This window comes from Falco punctatus, assembly GCF_963210335.1.
Source record: "Falco punctatus genome assembly, chromosome: 8".
NCBI lineage: Eukaryota > Metazoa > Chordata > Aves > Falconiformes > Falconidae > Falco > Falco punctatus.
In genome coordinates, this window is record NC_137588.1 from 53174724 (window position 1) to 53194253 (window position 19530).

The 19530-nt window shown below is 39.3% G+C and overlaps 1 protein-coding gene across 5 annotated transcripts in view; it reads left to right on the forward strand.

Annotated features, from left to right (window-relative positions):
• The window catches only part of CSNK1A1 (casein kinase 1 alpha 1), a gene marked incomplete at its 3' end in the record, with an annotated part of 37191 nt that overhangs the window by 14099 nt on the left and 3562 nt on the right, over nt 1–19530 (forward strand). For 2 of the 5 annotated variants that reach the window (XM_080398029.1, XM_080398033.1), the window contains exons 3-10: nt 360–486; nt 2206–2304; nt 4713–4796; nt 8128–8267; nt 11572–11650; nt 12682–12756; nt 14049–14155; nt 15027–15175. In XM_080398029.1, the coding sequence (XP_080254155.1) occupies nt 360–486; nt 2206–2304; nt 4713–4796; nt 8128–8267; nt 11572–11650; nt 12682–12756; nt 14049–14155; nt 15027–15175 (860 nt within the window). Of the gene's footprint in view, nt 1–359; nt 487–2205; nt 2305–4712; nt 4797–8127; nt 8268–11571; nt 11651–12681; nt 12757–14048; nt 14156–15026; nt 15181–19530 lie in introns of those variants that run through there. The other 3 variants (XM_080398031.1, XM_080398030.1, XM_080398032.1) reach the window with 3 other exon arrangements.

The following is a 19530-nucleotide window of genomic DNA, read 5'->3' on the forward strand; positions in this document are numbered from 1 at the left end:
TGCCCATCTCTGGACACACCTCAGCACCTCTGTGTCTGTCTTGTGCTCGGATTTGGGCCCGTGCCGGGGGGGTGATCACTGCTCCTGTCCTGGTGGCCACACTATTTTGGATACAAGCCAGGATGCTGTTGGCTACTTTGGCCACCTGGGCACGCTGCTGGCTCATGTTCAGCTGGCCATCAGCCAGCACCCCCAGGCCCTTTCCCACTGGGAAGTTCCCTCTGCAGAGTCTCCTGCCCTCCAGCAGATCAACGCTCCTGCCCAACTTGGTGTCATCTGCAAACTTACTGAGGTTGTACTCAGTCGTGGGCTGCATTAGGGTTCCTGCTAATCTGAATAATGAATTTCCTTTGTTGCAGGTGGTATGGTCAAGAAAAGGACTACAATGTTCTAGTTATGGATCTTCTTGGTCCCAGCCTCGAAGATCTATTCAACTTCTGTTCCCGCAGGTTTACAATGAAAACAGTACTTATGTTAGCAGACCAGGTATGTACAAATCTTACTGTGAGAAAGTTAAAAACCTTGACATATTTGGTTCTTTTTAAGTGGGTTAAATAATGGTGTTGTATGTAGCTAAGTGAACACTTGACCTATAAAGGAATGAAGTAATGGTGGCTTCTGTGTGCTGTGACATACAGACTGAATGTAGGCCTGTGGTGGGAGGGCAGCACAGATACCAGCTCCTTGATGTTGCACATCTGACGAGGGTAACTTTAATGTATTGACAATAATATGGATGGATTCATTCTCAGTATCAGCCATGGGGATGCTGTAAGGTCTGAAGCTGTCTCCAGTTACGGTTGGTCTGATTCAATAGAAACCTGTTGTATGCTGGCCAGCTGCAGTGACGGGTGGGCAACATGCAAGTCTGTGGGTCTGTTCTTAATGAATGTCACAATGCGTTCACAACCTCCTGCAGTTTCTAGTACCAGACCATGAGTTAATAAATACTGTTTTGATTGATGCAGTACTTAAAGACAGTCCTTAAAGTTGTTAGTGGAGGTGCCACTCTATCTCCAACTTAGTCAAGGCCTCTAAAATTGAGGGCTGTTAAATCTTTTTCTAGCAATTGATATTTTTTCAACGTGGTCATGAGAGTACAGCGTTTGAAATAGCCAGCCATATTTATTTCTTGCTATTTAATGAATAGCTTGATTGTGCTATCTTCAGCTACTTGAAAGGCAGTGAGGGTTTCTTGAGTTGAATTTTCAATGGTAGTTTAAATTTCATCTGATGTTATGTAATTGACGTTAGTACCAAGTTGTCACTTAGCCAGATGCTTGTAGAATCCCAGGCTCTTGGCCAAGGAAGCTCACGGCATTTGTGTGGATATGAGGTCAGCTGTCCCTGTTCTCAGCTGCCTTAAGTGAATGGTATGGTTGCTTTAGAGAGCCATTTGCCTGCTCAGTTAGCTAAAGTCTGGGTGTTAGAGCATCTCCAGGGAATCTGTATGGTTTTTCTTGCAGTATTCCTTTGGATGATGAACTCTAATTAGGATATCAGTGCACGGAAATGGTTTTTAGGGCATAATCCAGTAGAACAGCTGTCAAGGGTATGATGTTGTAACAATTCAATGCACTAAAGACTGCATGAAGAGTATCTTGGTATCTGGAAAGCTGTACCACGTAAATGCGTGTGCTGTGATCTCATGCACAGGAAATCACATGATTGTATATGATGATACAGATGTGCCAGAGTTTCTCTGCACCTTCACTGCTGACTGTTATTCCTGGATCACAGTACCCTAGACATGACAGTATGGGCCACAATCAAGTTGTTCCTTGCTCTGTGAAAACTGTTACCTGGACAAGTGATGCTTGATGATAAATAAATAACTGGGACAGGGGAGGGAGGGAGCTTTAAAATTGTCTTGTGGTAAGTATAGAAAACCTTTGTTTGAAGTAAGAAAAAGAAATTGCTCTCTAATGGGACACTATAGTTAGAACATCAACTTGAATGTCTGGGAAGTTGTTTCAGGTATTTAATCTGCTATTTCCTGACCAAGATTATGGAGTCTTAACATGTAAGAAAGATACATTTATTTGAACAGCATAAAAAAAAGACTTGGTTTTCATTAAGCAAATATATAAACTTAAGGTCCCCAGGAAGGTAAAACTAAAAATTCGTATTTTCATTGAAGGTTTAAGTGAATTGTATTGCTCTCATTGAAACTTTACCTGTTTTGTTGTTGCTGTTTTTTTACAGATGATCAGTAGAATTGAATATGTGCACACAAAGAATTTTATACACAGAGACATTAAACCAGATAACTTCCTAATGGGTATTGGGCGTCACTGTAATAAGGTTAGTCTAATGCTGTTTGTTTAAAAGATCCAAAGGAAATGGCTATGTTAGTTGATTCAAGATGCACAACCTTCTTGAAACTCATTGCTAAAACTGCTGGTTTTGATGCTAAACCGTGCTTTGATATGAGAACTTGGGTTTCTCAGTGTCTGCTTCTAAATGCAGTGGCATACACATGTGGGTCTCTGACCCACCCTGTGAGATGCATTTGATTGCAAGATGATTGCAACAAGATCATAAACTAACCCTAGAGAATACTTAGCTACTTTTCTCAATGATGGAGTTTCATTATAGAAATGACTATTATAATAGCATTTTTTTCCCCTCAATGATAAAGTCAAATCTTGTCTTTGGCTTTGGGGCTGACTTCCTGGGTTGAAAAGAATTTCTGCCAACGTGGGAGCTCCTGACCTACCAGTCATCAGGGCATTAAATCCTGCAGTGACAGACTGGTAAAGAGAACTCTTCAGCCATCAGAATTGTGGATATGACTAATAGCCAACATGTAGATCAGTTGCTTTTATAAATAAATGAAATTATGCAAATATATTGATGGAAAACTGTTAAGTTGTAGAGTACCTGAATATGTTGTACAAGAAAAAAACTGCTCTCAATTTACTTTGTGGGGGAAAAAAAAAGGTGGGGGGTGGGTGGGCTGAGGTTTTTGCACTTGTTTGGATGGGTAAACGTAGTCAGAAGTGCATGTTTCCTGTTGAAAACCTTATATAGAAGAAAACACTATTTTATTTTTAGTTCTCGGGAGTGAAATGTGCTTAATCCTGCAATTTGTATGTCGAGCTCGGGCAGACAGGCAGCATTGGCAATGCATTAAGCATGCTACTTAATAGAAATTAACTTCAGGACAAATGTACGTGATCAAGCTGTTTATTGGAAGCAAGATTCCCACTTCTCTATATGCCATCTGAGATTGTCTCATCTCTTTAGGCACTACTAGTATTTAAAATGTTTACCTTTGTTTGCCTGTATGAATGCCAACTTCAGGGCCATGAACATTAGAAGGGGAAAGCTTGAGTAACATGAGATAACAGCTCTTGTCTGAAGAGGTGCACTGCACTGAATGTTTAGATACAACCATTGTTGGAAAAGCTTGTTGTAAGTCCAGCTGAAAGACAGTCTTTATGTAATCCTGTTGCTGTTAAACTTTGCTTGTTCCCAAGTTTCATACTTTTAACTCTGTAGAGCTCTATTTTTCTCTGCTGTATAGAGCAGTTAGGCTACTTAATTTTCTGGCATGACTTAGAGTATAACTTAAAACTTCAGGGTTTTTTTTCCCCCTAACTTTAGTTTCTGATTTCCAGTTCTTTTTGGGCCATTTTTCTATACTTTTGCACAGTCATGCTAGGTTGGCATTGCTGCACTCTGTTTCATCTTGATGTGGATTAATGGCCTAGAAATTGCTGTTGTGCTTACTTTAGTGGAGGAACACATTAGATTTGCATCAGCTGAAATAAAAAACAAAATTGCCTGTAAACCATTATATTTTTTTTTCTATTAGTAGACTAGTTAGGGAACCACACAATGATATGGTGGTAAACGCTGTGGGCAGGGGCTTTGTTACTGTTGCATGGTGGTAGATGTTAGGGAGGTAATTCTTGAAGGGAAGTTCAAATTGATAGATTTACATGAGCAAGGTGAGGATTTGGTTGCTTCCGTTTAGAATCAAGTGCTTTATCTAGGGAACACTTGCCATTGTGCAGTATTTACTTTGTTTCTTTTTATAAGTGTATTTCTGGGTTTTTTAGAGATTACTGTACACAGTTTAAAGAAAATCAGCCACAAAAACTAGAATAGCATGGTAATCTTGTTCCAGTAGCTTCCTGTCAGTTATATTTTTCAAAAAGTTAAATTAATTTTTTTCAAATTTTGATTTGGTGTTTGGGAGAAACTTTGCTCCCACCTTAAAAGATGAATTTTCAGCTCTGCTAGAAATAAGCCCTGCATGCTTATGAAAGTAAACTTTAAGGTGACTAAATGCCTTCTACCTCTTCCTTACTGAAGATTTACTTTTTCTAAATGTCTTTTGGGGGAAGGGCAGTTTGTGGAACTAAAGGATGCTTCTGTAAGCAAAACTTCGATTTCCTTTTTTAATAGAGCCAAATGTCACCATTGCTATCCCTGGTCAAGGCAGTGCCATTTTGGAGCGGCTCACAGTTTGAAATTTACCTTACCACATCTTTCAAATTTTCTCCTTGGAAAAAAAAATAAAATAAAAACTAAAAATACAAACATACATAATTTTTTGAAAACTACAGTGCTTGGTGGAAGAAGGATGGCATTTGGCTACCCTGTTCTTTCTCGAACGCCTCGGTGTTGCCTGTCTGCGCCGGCCATTGTTGCAATGTAAGCAATACTGTTTGATGCACTGCCACCCTCTATTGTTTGTTCAGTGTTTAGAATCTCCAGTGGGGAAGAGGAAAAGAAGCATGACTGTTAGTACTTCTCAGGACCCATCTTTCTCAGGATTAAACCAGGTCTGAACTGTCTCCTATTCCAACCTCAACCCCAAATTCATGTGCTTTATTTTTGTTTTGTTTTGTTTTTTTCTTTCCTGGAGAATGTAGACCTTGCAAAAGCACCTCTTATGTTGGCATTATTCAGACATACTTGGCAAACATGTAACATTACTAAGATGTTTCCCTGTGGCGCTTGTTTAAATTGTGGAATTATTTCTAAACTTGATATTAAAAAGGGCTAAATGTACGTGATTTCTTTCAGATGCAGAAGCAGGTTTTATTTTTGTCCTTTAAGACTCAAAGGCAATATATTGAATGTGTTGAAGGATAGATATGCCACTGAAGTGAAGTAGCAGGGCTTCTGTGTAGGGCTGTCTGCTTGCCTTCCTGTAGGATTCCAGCAGTGTATTTGAATGCACGTGAAGTTCTTTATCGCTTCAGCCAGACTCCTTCCCTTGCAGTTTTTATTCAAAATCTTTCCAAATGTGTAATGAGGACTCTCCTGTTTTCATTCATTGTGCTTATAAAATGAAAGGACTCCAGCTAGCTCTTGTCTTGGAGAAGCATGCGCTTATCTTGTAGTGTTAAATGTAGTACTCCTGACTTTAAGAAGAGATGAATTGGAGAGAAATGAAGGCATATGCCAGTTCATAGCAGGACAGCTGGAAATTGCTGAATATGAATCATAGCTCAGGAGTTGGGCCATAGAATCAGACCGTAGCTTTCCACAGTGATAGTCTTCATGTGTTAAGTCCCAGGCAGCTAGCTGCTGTATGCAAGCTGACAGGTTTCTGTTGTCTGCTTCTGAAACTTTCTTATCTGTTGAGGCACAGATTTTGATCTGCTTCTCTAGTTGCTCTTGGCAAAAATCTTGCCCTACTTATCCAGTTTCCTGGTGGTTGTGCAACAAACAGAATTAAGGTGGTATGAGGTTATATGTGGGATTGTCTGTGTTCCTGCTGGCTGGCATCAGTACGTTCTGTGCTCATCCAAATCAGGCTGTATCTTCCAACTTCGTGCTTTGCAAGATGGACTTACTCCTTTGTCTTCCACCCATCTAGAGTGAGAAATACAAAATGAGCTCGAGCTAGGGAACAGATTAAACTTCCCCAGATAAATCAAGTGTTGTAAAATAATATCCAGTTACTAGACTAGCATAAAACAGGTCTTCATTGCTGTATTCTTTTTTTTTTTAAGAGGTTCTACCCATACATCTTGAGACAATGCAGAATTACCTTGTTCAGGTCTCATATAGAGAGGTCATAGTAGCTGTGGAAGAGTCAGAATATCATTACTTCTATAACTCTTCTGAAGAAAATAGTCTTACCCTGTGTGTGCTAAACAGGGCTAGATGCCAGCTATTTATGTATTAGAAGCACACTTCCTGTGTTAACTATTTTGATTCATGAACTGTGACTTTGTCCCTTCATACCATTAATTAATGGCAAGATCCCCAGGATTACAGAAAGCATGCGGAGACTTTGACTTGTTTAAAGTGTTTGTAACCAAATGTGCAGTAAAAATTTTGACTGATGTGTATAGTGTTTGGTTTTCCTTCTTCAGGGCATAGTATTTTGTTTAAACTAATGGGCAAAGGCCCTGCAAAAGTAGCTGTTGAGAAATACACATTGGAGGCTGTCATCAGATCAGAAAGCTTTAATCAGAAAATAAGGGATTGCATTTGATCTTAGGCTTTGCTTGTAGGGAAGTTGCATTTGCAGTATAGTAATCACATAGAAGCTTTATACTATCTGCTTTAGGAGTTTAGTATCAAAACGGCCAATTTAGTGCACAGACATGCCCTCCAACTACCAGTAAGTGAGAAACTACCTCTAGTGGTAGCTGTGGTGGGTGCACCAAAGACCCTCACTTTCCTGAACTGTCTGGCCAGTGTAGTTGACTTAAACTGGGGTTTACATACTCTTGCTCAAAGCATTCTGGGCTTCCAAGGGTGACTTTCACTAGAACATCAAATGTAGAACCACTTTGCTTTGTGGTTGCGAATAAATCATGGCAAGACTTCCACTCAAGGTTTTCTGCTCCAACATCACTAGTTTAAGAAGTTTTTAGCTTTTTTTCCTGTATAGACTGCTATAGTTGGAAAATACTCAGTCAGAATTCTAAAACATACCTACTATGCAATTCAGAAATTTTCACTCTTTCAGCATCTGTGATACTTCTGTGTCAAGTGTCACTTTATAATTCACAGCACTTCCAGTGTGCCAGAGTGATCCTTTATTTCAGTCTTGCATGCAGGTATACCTGCGTATCAGTCTCTGGTACTTGGTTGCATTTAAAGCTGCATCTTATGTTCTGGACTCTCCTTCAAGGTGATACCGAATAGGTTTTTTTACTGAGAGTTTCTTGAACCTTGCGTCTTCTTTCCATCATATCATTCCCCCACCCAAGTTACTCTGCAGTATTCGTTAATCTGGGGGGGTTGTAGTCCCTGATCCTGTAGCATTAATCCAGCATTGGAATCAGGAGCTCAGCCTGATGATTTGTAGCTTCAAGACTGATTACTAGAATCTGCAATGTTCCTTACGTACTTCTGCCTCAGCTTTTTTTGCCTAGTCCTGAAATTTTGTCACAAGAAGGTACAGTCTGTATTAACCTTTGTAGATAGGCTGTCTGTTAGCACGCTAATTAGCACGCGCTCAGTTGTTGCTAAATACCAAATCATTGGGCAAGCTGGGTTATTAGAAACCTAAATTGGATTCCATGTACTAGGCTCTAGCTTCCTGGCTGTATTAATATCATCAGCAAGTGTGTCATGCTGCTGTGAGTAGCGTTCTGGTAGTCTTAAAATGAGCATATGATTGAATGCAAGATGTCTTGTTTGCTGTTAAAGGTTTTGGCCTTCTGCTCTGCAGAATGGCCAGTGTTCTTTGAGACAGAGAGAAGAATACAGAATGTATATCATTTGCATTAAGCTGCTGAGCTGCCGTTAGCTATCTGTATGTGTAAACTGCTTTAGTGTGAGTGGGTTTTTGTGAAGTGTGCCTTTGCACATGTTAGTTTCCTTCCTAAATTGTGCACTGTAGTTACTGAGCTAATGTGATACAAACTGCAACAGTAACATAAAATAGTTGGAGAACTAAGATACAGATGCTGAGTAGCACGATCTAATCTATTCCACTGGATTGAGGAAAAAGCTTGAACTAATTAACTATTAAGTTTTTTAACTGGCTAGTTAAAGCTAGTTGTGACTCTGCATTGTTACTGCTTTCTCTTAACTGTAGGCTGTTACATTGTGTGGATGTCTCAAAATGTAGTTAATGCCTAGTGAAAGAGGTTGGGGATTCCTTGTATTGTATAGGAATATAATCTATTTTCATTTTTCTTTAAGTTATTCCTTATTGACTTTGGTTTGGCCAAAAAGTACCGGGACAACAGGACAAGGCAACACATACCATACAGAGAAGACAAAAATCTCACTGGCACAGCTCGATATGCCAGTATCAATGCACATCTTGGCATTGAGCAGAGGTGAGTTCAAGGAGATTACTGCTGTGCTTTTGGAGGCTGCAGGATGATCTTATTTGTAAGCTTCTGAGGTGTCTGAACTAATTTTGTATGAATAAGTGTATATATACCTTTGCAAGTGCTTTTCTTTTTCGCTGCCTATGAAAGGGTAGGTGGAAAAATCCAAGTACCTTGTTTGCTTCTTGGAGAGTCTTTAAGTCTTGCAAGCATGAGGTGGATGTTCTGTATACTGTTGGTTTAGGTTTTTTTTTAAAGGATAAGCTATACTTTCATGTGGATCTGTCAGAGGATGTTCACAAATAAAATGGTGCACTTTCTTCTTGATTGTGTTGGTACTTGTTGATGCCGCTGCTGACTGGCTTGAGATGCAGTTCAGTAGCCAGAAAAGGTATTCTAAAGCTGGTGTCTGTGTCCTGTTACCTCACTCTCCCTTCAACAATAAACTATTGTTTATCCTTTTGCCTGCAAGCAAGACTTAAAGATCTTCTACTCCACTTGCACTGTATTTTGATTTCTGGTATATGCAGCCAGTTGTGGCTCTATGTATATATGTACACGTGTGTGTGTTTATATGTTTGAGCTTTGCTTAATCAAAAAACACATTTTTATCATCTGGATCAAAAGCATATTGCTACTACAGTATCTTGGCAGTGGTCCAGTGGAGATTGCACTTCGGGTTGTTTGGAAGTGTATTTTAGGTGTTCATGAGATACGAAGTGATGCCTCTCTTCTCTTCCTTACCTTTATGCCTAGATATTGTAATGTGTAAGTGTAATGTGGCTTTACCACATGATGCTGAGGTCACTTAGACATAGTTAAAACTTCCGTGAATGTCTGTGCCTCTGACCTTCAATTTAATCAAGATGGGAATGACAGAATTTCTAGTGGTTGACTTCTACAGAACATGTAACTTACAAACATTTAGTGCTTTAAAATGTTCCATGTTTCTTCCTCTTTAATTTCCTTAAGGTTCCTTAAGTGTATATTATTGTGTGTCAGTATCATTATGTAAGCCTACTTGACATGTGGGTCAGGTAGGGTAAATGATGGGTATCGTTTCTGAAGTAAGTACATTTTGTAGAGCCCAAGCCATTCTTGCAAGAGAATAGCTGTGCTAGCACCTTACAATGAAGGGAGGGAGCTGCAAAGGGCTCCAGCTTTTGAATTTACTTGGAGGTCTTGTGCCATCTCTGCTGGTACTGGGAATTCTAAAATAATTAGAAATGTAGCTTGGTGCATGCTGGAAGCTATTAAACTGCCTAAATCAAGCCAACAGTGAGGCAAACAAATAATATGTTCCTGTAATCAAGAGAATTCAGTCCTGAAGCTGATGGCAGAATATTTCAACTGTTAGTACTGTACTTCTAACTGTTACAGAACACGTTTGCCTACATGTAATGACAGCTGTTCTCAAGGAGCTGTTTGGAATGTTACCCATTTCTTGTTTTAGTAATGGAGGGTATTGTCCTGTTTTTCAAATCTTGGAAATCACTTTGGATCAGTATATGCTCACATGTAATATATCCATTACAGATTTTACAGAACTACAGTGTTTCCTAATACAAAATAATGAAATTAAACTTTTAAACAATGAACTGGATTTGGGATGGAAACTATTAGTCCCTTTCTTACTTCTGAATTTACCACTGCCTTCTCAGAAAATGTAATTTTATATCATGGCCTGATACCGGTTCAGTGAATTCTGTTGATGATTAAGATCTGCAATTCTGATAGAATTAGCAGGTTTTGCAGGAGTTTATGGTCTTTGTATCATTTTTCATCCCTCTGTCTTTGGCTGTGTTTTCACGTTATAGCTGAGATGACCTCAGACCTAGCTGCTGTCAAGAGGAGCGAACCAGTTATCTCTTTCCTGGCCCCTGGGCACAGATAGCGCTTTTTTGGCCTTGTGGCGAAATTATTTAGGGGAGGCAAGCTGATTTTCTTCTGGGATAGCTCTCTGAACTGGTTCTTCAAAGGGTCAGAGAGCTGGAACATGAGTTGAGAAGGTGATGGGTAGACCATTCTGGTGATTATTAGTGGTTATATTGGGCTGGCTATAATACAAAACATCACCTAAGACTTCTTTCCTCTCATACCAAGATCTGGAGGTAGATTTGTCAGAGTTCTTACAAATTGTTTGTTCTCCCTTCAAGGGAGCTGTTTTGCCCTCACTCGTATATATAATGCTGTTTGCAATACTGCTCTCAGCCTTTTGCTTCCTTGTGGGGGTAGTAAGTGTGTCATCTTTCCTGCTGCCATTTAAATGCTTTTCTTGCAGATCTGGCTGGCTGGCAAAGCAGCAGCAATACCTGTCAGGTTCTCTTGATAAGGGAACTGGGAGGAGAAAAATAAGTTATTTCTCTGTCTTAAATAGATGTCAGCTGCAGAGAGGCAGTCAGAGGAAAAATTTGATTCTACCACAGCTGGGAAGAGGCAGCTTTGCCAAGAGGAAAAAAATCATGGAGCATTTTTTCCATTTCAGTGAACTGTACTAGGCTTAGTAATCATGAAAGCTGTGTAGCAAAGTATGATGGCGTTCGTGTGGCTGAAGTGTGGATCTGGAGCATATGCAGTACAGAAAACATTTGAAGCCTTTTAGATGAGCGTTTGCGTGCAAATTCTCAGTGAAGTCTGTGGATGGATAACTTTGGAGTTCTGTAGCTGTCTTAAAACAGACTTCTTGTGGGAAGAAAACAGAGGCACCTCGGATTGATGCATGCACCTTTCTAAATATTGCTTGTCTGTTAAAAATCAGAGACAATTCAGGGTCTCTTAACAGAAGTGAAGAAAGGAATTACACCCTTCTGGGGCTAAATGTTCGGTATCGGTCCTAGACTGAGGCAAGGTTCAGGGAAAAATCTTCCAATGAAGTTAAGGCTAATGTCATTTATCTCTTAAAATGCATACCATGGTTCCTACAGGTAAAACTTTAGTTTCTATCCAAGCTACTTAATTAAATGGGAAGGACATTTATTTAATGTTTCATTTCTTATGTTCCAAAGTGTTTTGTTTCCCAAATTATAATGTAATTGCAGATGGAAACTTACTACACACAAATACCTACTGACTATTCCTTGCCTGAAAAATTAGGATCGCCTTCCTGCTTCTCAAGAGCTTTTACATGCCTGCTAGTGGAATTCTGAACACCTAGATGTCTTAACTGTGTTAGAAAGATACCTTCCTTTGCGCCAAAGCTTAGGTTTTATTCTTTAATGATTATTATTTTTTTTAAATTTTGGAATGCTTGCTCTACTTGGAATAAAGTATGAAAGGCAAAATTTGTAATTCATTGTGTTTTTTTCTTCAGTCGTCGGGATGACATGGAATCTTTAGGCTATGTATTGATGTACTTTAACAGAACCAGTCTGCCTTGGCAAGGACTGAAGGTAGGTTATGTTGCCTTTTTTCCCCCCCTACCCTTCTCTTTTTTTTTTTTATATTTTATTTTTTTTCCATGTTTGGGTATCATGCTTCTGACTGCTGGTCTGGATAGGTGGTTTTATATAATGTTTACCTTCAGTTCTACAAAGCAGCTTTTCCCAAGGCATGATATATATAGAAGCTAGAAGAAAGGTTCTTTCCGCTTCTCGTGTAGCAGGCAAAATGTGTATTGTTTGACTACCTTAAATTTTATGCTAAACAATAACTTACGTCATCTTTGCAAATTATTATTGTCCTGTTGTAGGCTGAGGCCCTTTTTGGGAAGAGTAGAAAATAACATTGTTAGTGGCTTTTTGAATTGCTGTAGAGAGCATGGAAATAATCTCTCAGCTAGCAAGTCCAGCTTTATTGGTATCTTAGTCCAGTTTATGGCATGACTGAATAATGACTAGCTGCAACAGACTTTTCAAGTATGTTCATGTGTGGTAGCCAAGTACAGGCATGGCAAGTACTTCTTATTTCTGTTACATGGACTTCAGTAATTTGTTTTCATGTTTTAATTGTTTTTCTTCCTCCATGTTAGAGTTGTGTAACTCTTAATAGTGTTGCAGCTGCAAGTTTTCTAAAAAGACAAGCAGCTTGTGAAACTAGAGCTCTTCAGCTGCAAATGAATGTAATGGCTGCTTACTGAAACACACAGGCAGCCCTTGAATGGGGTGCTGAGTGGGAATTAATACAACTTTGGCAAATGTAAATGCAAGTCTGGTCTATTTAATGGACAAAAGCAGAACTACACGAGCTGTGCCATGTGATGGAAGCATTAGACTGCGACAAATGGTATTAAACTGTGTCCAAATCTTAATACCAGATTGACCTTCATTCTCTTTGCAATAAGTGTGTGGGACTTGGAGATTTCACATAAAATACTTACGGTTGACCAAAGGATTTTCGTCATTTTTTTTATTTTTTTTGCTACTGTCCTCGTTAATCCAGTGTTGCACAGTATCTCTTATATTGTGACCTACATGTTCCACAGGCTGCAACAAAGAAGCAAAAGTATGAAAAGATTAGTGAAAAGAAAATGTCCACTCCTGTTGAGGTTTTGTGTAAGGTAAGAGTTTCAAAATGATGTCATGCTATGAAATGGAAGTTCTTTTCTTAGTGTTCTGGTTGTGGTTTTGTTTTGGTTTTTTTTTTTTTTAAACTAGAGCCAATATATTAGTCTCAGAGGGTGTTTGCTGCTGAATAATACTTCTCTGGCAGTCATGGGTACTTTGTGTTTGCCCGTGCAGCAGGGCTGTGAATGTGTGTAACAGGCCAGGCATTTGCTGCTATTTCTTAGCATAGTTCATGCCATCATTGTTCCGGTTCTTGGTGACTTGTCAGTTGAGCGAGTTCTCCAGCTCTCTTAAGAAAGGAACAAGTCTCACCCTCAACTTCCACAGTGAAAGTTCTGTGTGTGCCCTCTTGGATAAATAAAACCAAGGTAGAGCTGTGTAGCTTGCCAGTATATACTTGCTTCTGCCACTTCAAGATCGTTGATATTACCTTGTGTATCTCAGTAGAGGCTGTAGTGGAGTTGGATGTCAAGTGGTCTTTAAAGCCATGTTGCAGGATGATGTTTTTCCAGTGCTATCCTTTGGGTCTTAAGATTTCCCTTGAACTGCAGCAGCCCCATGCTTGTTAACAAAGATCCTTGAGAACACATGGTAGTTTCTGCACATCAAACAGCAGCACCAAGGATTGTACTTTCTAGTCATTCACATTTATGTGCCCTTATAGTCTGATAGGATCTGACAAACTGCTGAACTATTACACCCCGTGTTTTCTTTCTTGTAGTACAGCACTGTGCTGTATGCTATTACCTACTTTACATGTAAGCTTTAATATATAGCATTAAATGTATAAATATGTAAAGCAGGGAATCTTTGAAGGAGGTGTTCATGGTTTAAGTTTTCACATTTAATAGTGGTAACTGACCTTGCCTCTAGTATGCTCAAGTAGATTATCAAGGAGCCATGAGTAGAAATTTGGAGAGACAATTACTACTAATTTCAGAGACCTAGTTAATAAGAACTAGGTTTAATTAGGATGAATTAAGTGCTCTAAATATGTTGTGTGTTGAAGGTTTTGGTAGCAGAGAACTTCTGATTGCAAAACATGCATCAAGTAACAATTCTGGGGAGGGAGAGAATATGGACCTGCTAACCCACTGATCAAACTTACTTTCTGAAATACAAAATAGGTGAATAACTAGAGGCAACGTAGAATTTACACTTATGAATCTTCAGACAGTTTTTCTCTGCCATTGTAGACAGAAATACAGCTTTTTGCTGCCTTATGTAGGGTTGTTAGAAGCTTTTTGCTGCAAGCCTTGGCTTGATTAACACTGTTGATTTACAGGGATTCCCTGCAGAATTTGCCATGTACCTGAACTACTGTCGTGGCCTGCGCTTTGAAGAGGCACCAGATTACATGTATCTGAGGCAATTATTCCGTATTCTTTTCAGGTCAGTTTCAAATTGGAAAAGTACAGGAATTTGTCAGTGCTTTACCAGTTGATAACTGCTCTGTGGGACTTAACACTGCAGAAAGCTGTTCTCTGTGTGTGTGGTGTAGGGAGTTCTTCTGGGACCTTCTTTCATTTTGGAGTTTGAAAAGCTGTTTAAAAGACCTAAAAAATACTGTTCAATTTTAAAGGTGAAGGAAAAGATTCCCTTTGGTTTTCCATTGCATGATCTGACCGCTAATGCTGCAGGGTTGAGCTCATGTTTCAAGTTCTCTGTTGCAAGTAGTTTAAGAAATCAACTCCTCAGTAGAAATGTTTGAAGTTTTTTATGTTTGGAGATTGGTGATGTGACTAGCAGTGGTGCCCAGGAGATGGATTTCAATGAAGGGGAATAGTGCTGTTACATTGAGCTTGTTAGAGAAACCAGAACATAAACTCAGTGTAGTAGAGTGAATAGCATCTGTCAAAAGAAGAGCTGGTACTGATCTCTCAGTCTCCCTCCAAGTTTTTGGAATTCAAAGCGTGTTTTTTTTTCAGTGATCTACAATACTGCAGTCTCCTTAAAACTATATGTATTTTAAAAAAACCAACAGCTGAGAACCTCAGTGCAGACAAATGGGTAAGCTGGGTTGTGAGAGGTGCTTCTACAAACGCAGACTTTTGCGTAAATGGTGAAGAAAATGCTTGATGGTATTATGGTATTTGGGCCTGCTTTAAGAATCCCTTTAAGTTAGTAATATTTAGCATTTATATACCATTTTGTAATCTCCAAAGCAGCTTACAAAAAGAGTTCAGGCGTTTCAGCAAAGCCCTGGTATTAGCAGTAAGGAAGTTATGATGTGTTACGGTAAAGTCTTTCACTCTTTTTCTAGGACCTTGAACCACCAATATGACTACACATTCGACTGGACAATGTTAAAGCAGAAAGCAGCACAGCAGGCAGCCTCTTCCAGTGGGCAGGGGCAGCAGGCCCAAACCCCCACAGGCAAGCAAACTGACAAATCCAAGAGTAACATGAAAGGTTAGTAGCCAAGAACCAAGTGACGTTACAAGAAAAAAAAAATTACACTAATTTGGACAATGTCAGCAATTTTAAGTGTTAGATCGAGGAGGTGGTTTAAAAAATATATTTGGCTGTTAATTTAAAAAGCAAAACCAAAAGACGTCCTTGGAGAATTTGACTACTAACTTTATACCAAAATGTCCTTGTTCTTCATATCATTTCTTCTGGGGATGTTGGGTCATTTTAACCACTGCATCTTTTGCTCCCGCATTAACCACTTTCCAAAAAAAAAAAAAAACCAACAAAAAAAACAAGAAACTGACTTGGTGTTGGGAATGTGACATTTTTATTTTTATTTATATATATACACATATATATATTTTTATATATATATATAAATATATAATACAATCCAAAATCCTAGACCTAACACTTCTTAAGGGATAATTCTCATTAACTAGGTAAGGATCTAGAGACTTTGGGTTTTACTCTGTTCCAGCTGGTATAGTGCTGTGGGTTTGCTTCTGTTCTGTATGCCTCAAACATTGGAAACAGAAAATTGTGAATGATCTGGCTTCCTCCAGTGGTTTTACATTGAGACATTTGGTCCAGAGTTAAAGGATCAGTGAGCTCAAAATGCCTTGCCTAAATCAAGGAGTAACCCTGAACTGCTGTGGATTGCCAAGTCACAATTTTCTGAAGTATCAGGGTGCTCTGGGGAGGGGTTTCAGATTTCTTTACTATTTTTAATGTTTCTAGGTTATGGTTTCAAAGGGAAATGTTGTGAAATGTTCAAGACTTAACTGAAAACTGAGTTCTGAAAAGGCACATAAGATTTATTTTTCAATGCTTTCTAGAAGCTTTTAATTTTTTTTTGTGATGTAGATCTGCCAGCGTTAGTCTAGTAAGTCACCAGAATGAAACAGCTACAGCTACTGAGCATTACAGCCAGTCTTGTAATTGATTCCTCAAGATGAGCTGTAGGTAAAATTCAAGCTAATGAGGTTCTTCAAGTGACAACAGAGAAACTATGTTCAAGTTTTATACTGAGCTATTTATTGCTGGCACTTGCTACTCTTCAGTACATTCTTGTCTTGACTATCACTTTTGTATGTATAAAATCATATATTAAGCTAACATGGTAGAATTGGAAGTCAAATGCAGACATATTTACAATAAAGTTACCAAAACATTTTCTCATGTATTGTGACAGCATTCAAACATTACCATGTGGCTCTAGTCAAAATAGGTATCCAAAAATATAATGCTTCATCCAGAAAAATGCAGTAGTAAAATACCTGCTGGTCTTCCCCAAGACTCAGTCTGAAATGGTTTCTTGAAGAAAAAAATTTCCATAGGACACCATTAAGTGTCAGATTCTTTCTGTCTAACTTGTTTAGCTGGAACCGACAGGTGTTACTGTAGTACGGAAGGCTGTAAACCAGTTCCTTCAGCTGAAACACCAGTACATAGCAGACGTGACGATTAAGCACCTAGGCTTAGATTGCTTCCTGAAATACAGAAGCTCTGACTGAAGTTCAGAACCTACTACTAAACGCAGCCTAATGTTGGGGTCTGGAGCAGTTGGCTGTTAGAGCAGGAGGAAATAAATCTAAAGCAAAAATGTGGATTCTTCACAATAACTCATGCTTAAAGCAATGATCTTGCAGGAGGTAATGAATCTGTAAACAGACGCTACCCTGAAAATCAAGTTGTATCCACTTGAAATACTGTTTTGCTGAACTATTCTGAGACGTAATGTGCTAGCCTCCTGGCTCAGGTGGTCTCTGACCAAGTGCTGAACCATAAGCAAAGAAAAGGTCATCATAATGATTATCTGCCTCTACCTTCTAGTGGTCATTTAATGACGGTGCAAATCTGCTGCTGACTGACAGGCATGAGTAACGGGGAAGCTGTCTTGCAGTTGAACCTTGTAGACTATTCCTTTTCTTGATGAACATTCCTCATCACACTCATTTGGTAATGAGGTCCATTGCTACAGCTGTGGAGAAGTTGCTGTTTTTCTAGCAGGCTTTCATTGGCTCTTGCATGGAGAAACAGCCTTTTGGGGGAATGACTCTCTCCTTTCCCTTCCCAATCATGAAGAAGAGGCTTGTGACCTCTGGATCAATCAAGCTGTAACGTAAGCCAAAGCATTAAAGTAGTGCTTATCAAACATCTGAAGACTTTTCCAGCTTCCTAAAATAGTTAGCTTAGTCTCTTCGTCAAAGTGAAGATTCCAGATTTCTCAAATCCTATGTGCCTTTTTGTGGGAAATACTGCCTGTTAATGAAGATTTTTCTGAAACCAGCTAAGCTCGAGCAGGAGGCTGTATGGGTTGTATGTTGCTGTCACATTGAAGATTAATGAAATACCTAGGTATTTTTTTGAGTTCAGTTAAATTCTCAGGTAGTTGCTGTAGCAAAGCCTGTATTGAAGTGGCTTAAAAGGCTTCATATTATCAAATTATACCCCTCTGGGAACCATATCTGGTTTAATAAGAGTACTGGAAATACCAGTTTACAGGTGCATTTATTGGTTATAATCTTACAGTATATTGTATAAAGTGCAAGTACTCTGGAAGATGTGTGTCTGGGGAGAGTGGTGAAATCTTAATTTTTTCAGGCAATGTCCAGAGACTTACATGACACTAGGCTGTTTGGACAGTGTGCTCATTTGTAGATATCCCTGGCTGCCTTAACTCGGATACAACTCCATATTCAACCATCTCACTGAATCCTAAAGGTTATTCAGGCTGAATATTTTGTTTGGCTCCTGGGTAGCCTGTTCTGTCAATGGTCTTTCTCCTCCCCGCCCCGGCCCCCTGTCCCTCTCTGGAACCCTGTGCAGTGTCTTTTGTAACAGCAAGATCAGCTGTTTTTGAACTTGGGAGAGGTGAACTGTTTCAACAGACAGATCTTCTCTGCTGACTCTGCAAAGTTTAGCTCTTGATCTCTTGATGGTGCAGCAGTTGTTCAGGTGTGATTTGTAGTCAGCTTCCCTCAGTCATAAGACTGACTCAAGCAGTCAATCTCCAGGATAAAGTCTATCAGTTCCATTTGTGAGAAGTGTTTTTAATTCACTCCAGTGTAGAGTTCCGTAAGCCTGTCAGCAGGCCCATTAGCATTCACTGGACACCTATGGTCGTGGCAGTATTTCTCAGAACAGGCTATTAGTTTACTACTTGAGATTTGGCCAATTGACAACTTCTTTTCACTGCTTGTCTCTGCAGCTACTTAATAGAACAAAACATTTGAACACGAGCAAGTAGAGGAGCTTCTTGGAGTATGATAGTAGTACAGTTACTCTTCCCCTGTTGATCAGAACTGCAGCTATGGTAATAATAAAGCAATTTGAGTATCCCTTGCGTAGCATAGATTATCAAACACTTAAGTAACACCCTGGAGGGACAAGGAGTGATGAATGTACAGATTTGAGCTAGCCCTGTGTAGTGAAGATTTGTTAGAGACATGCTGGCATAAACTCTTCAGCATGTTTTTCATACTGGTAAAGTTTTGTGTACTACATGAATGTCTCAGCATCTCGTTGGACAGCGGTGGTTGGGTGTGTTTGGGAACACTCCTGTGTAGTCTTAATAGGACTTGCAAGGGATATTGTGGGTTGAATCCAGTTCACTATTGCTGTCTGTAGAGTCAGACTCCTGCCCATAATACCTTCAATTTGAAGTATTCTAACAAATAGTGTATCATTTGTAGCATGTTCTTTATCCTCAGGGTTGGGATCCTATTTTAATTTGAAATTTCCAGGTGTCTAAAGCAGTGAGTTGATCTGTCTGTTTCCACAGTGGAAGCACACTCCTCCTTTTGACTTAATTTTGGCTGCTTTGATGGAGAAAGTGGTTCAAATGATGAGTCAGTGTTTACTGCTGAATACACTAAGTGGAAAGTTTAACTTTCAGTTGTATGCATCAAGTAAGGGTTATGGACAACTATGCCAATGGAACTAAGGAGTCACTGGGGTTCCCTTGAGAATTTGCATTCAAGTGGGAATGACTTGTTTTAATTCTGGTGTGGAGTTGTGGTCAATTTTAGAATTGCTAGTGCTGGGTAAAGAGAGTTGTTCTTCAGTGCATTAAGACTGGGCTCAAACAAAGGTATTGAGTCTCTAAGTTACTTGTAGCCTGTTCTGGAAGAGTTAAAGTTGTCTTTTGAGTGCTGTCCAGATACATTTTTGATTGAATGTCAGGCTATGTTTAAGACTTGTTTGCACTTGCTTCTCTTGGATGACAGCACAAGCTATAGCTGAGGTCAGCCTTGTCTGTATTTCACTGTGAGGAGATTTCTGCTGCAAAAACTCAGAGCTGTGGCTCAGATGAATTCATACATCGGCAGAATACCATACTGTTTGGAGGG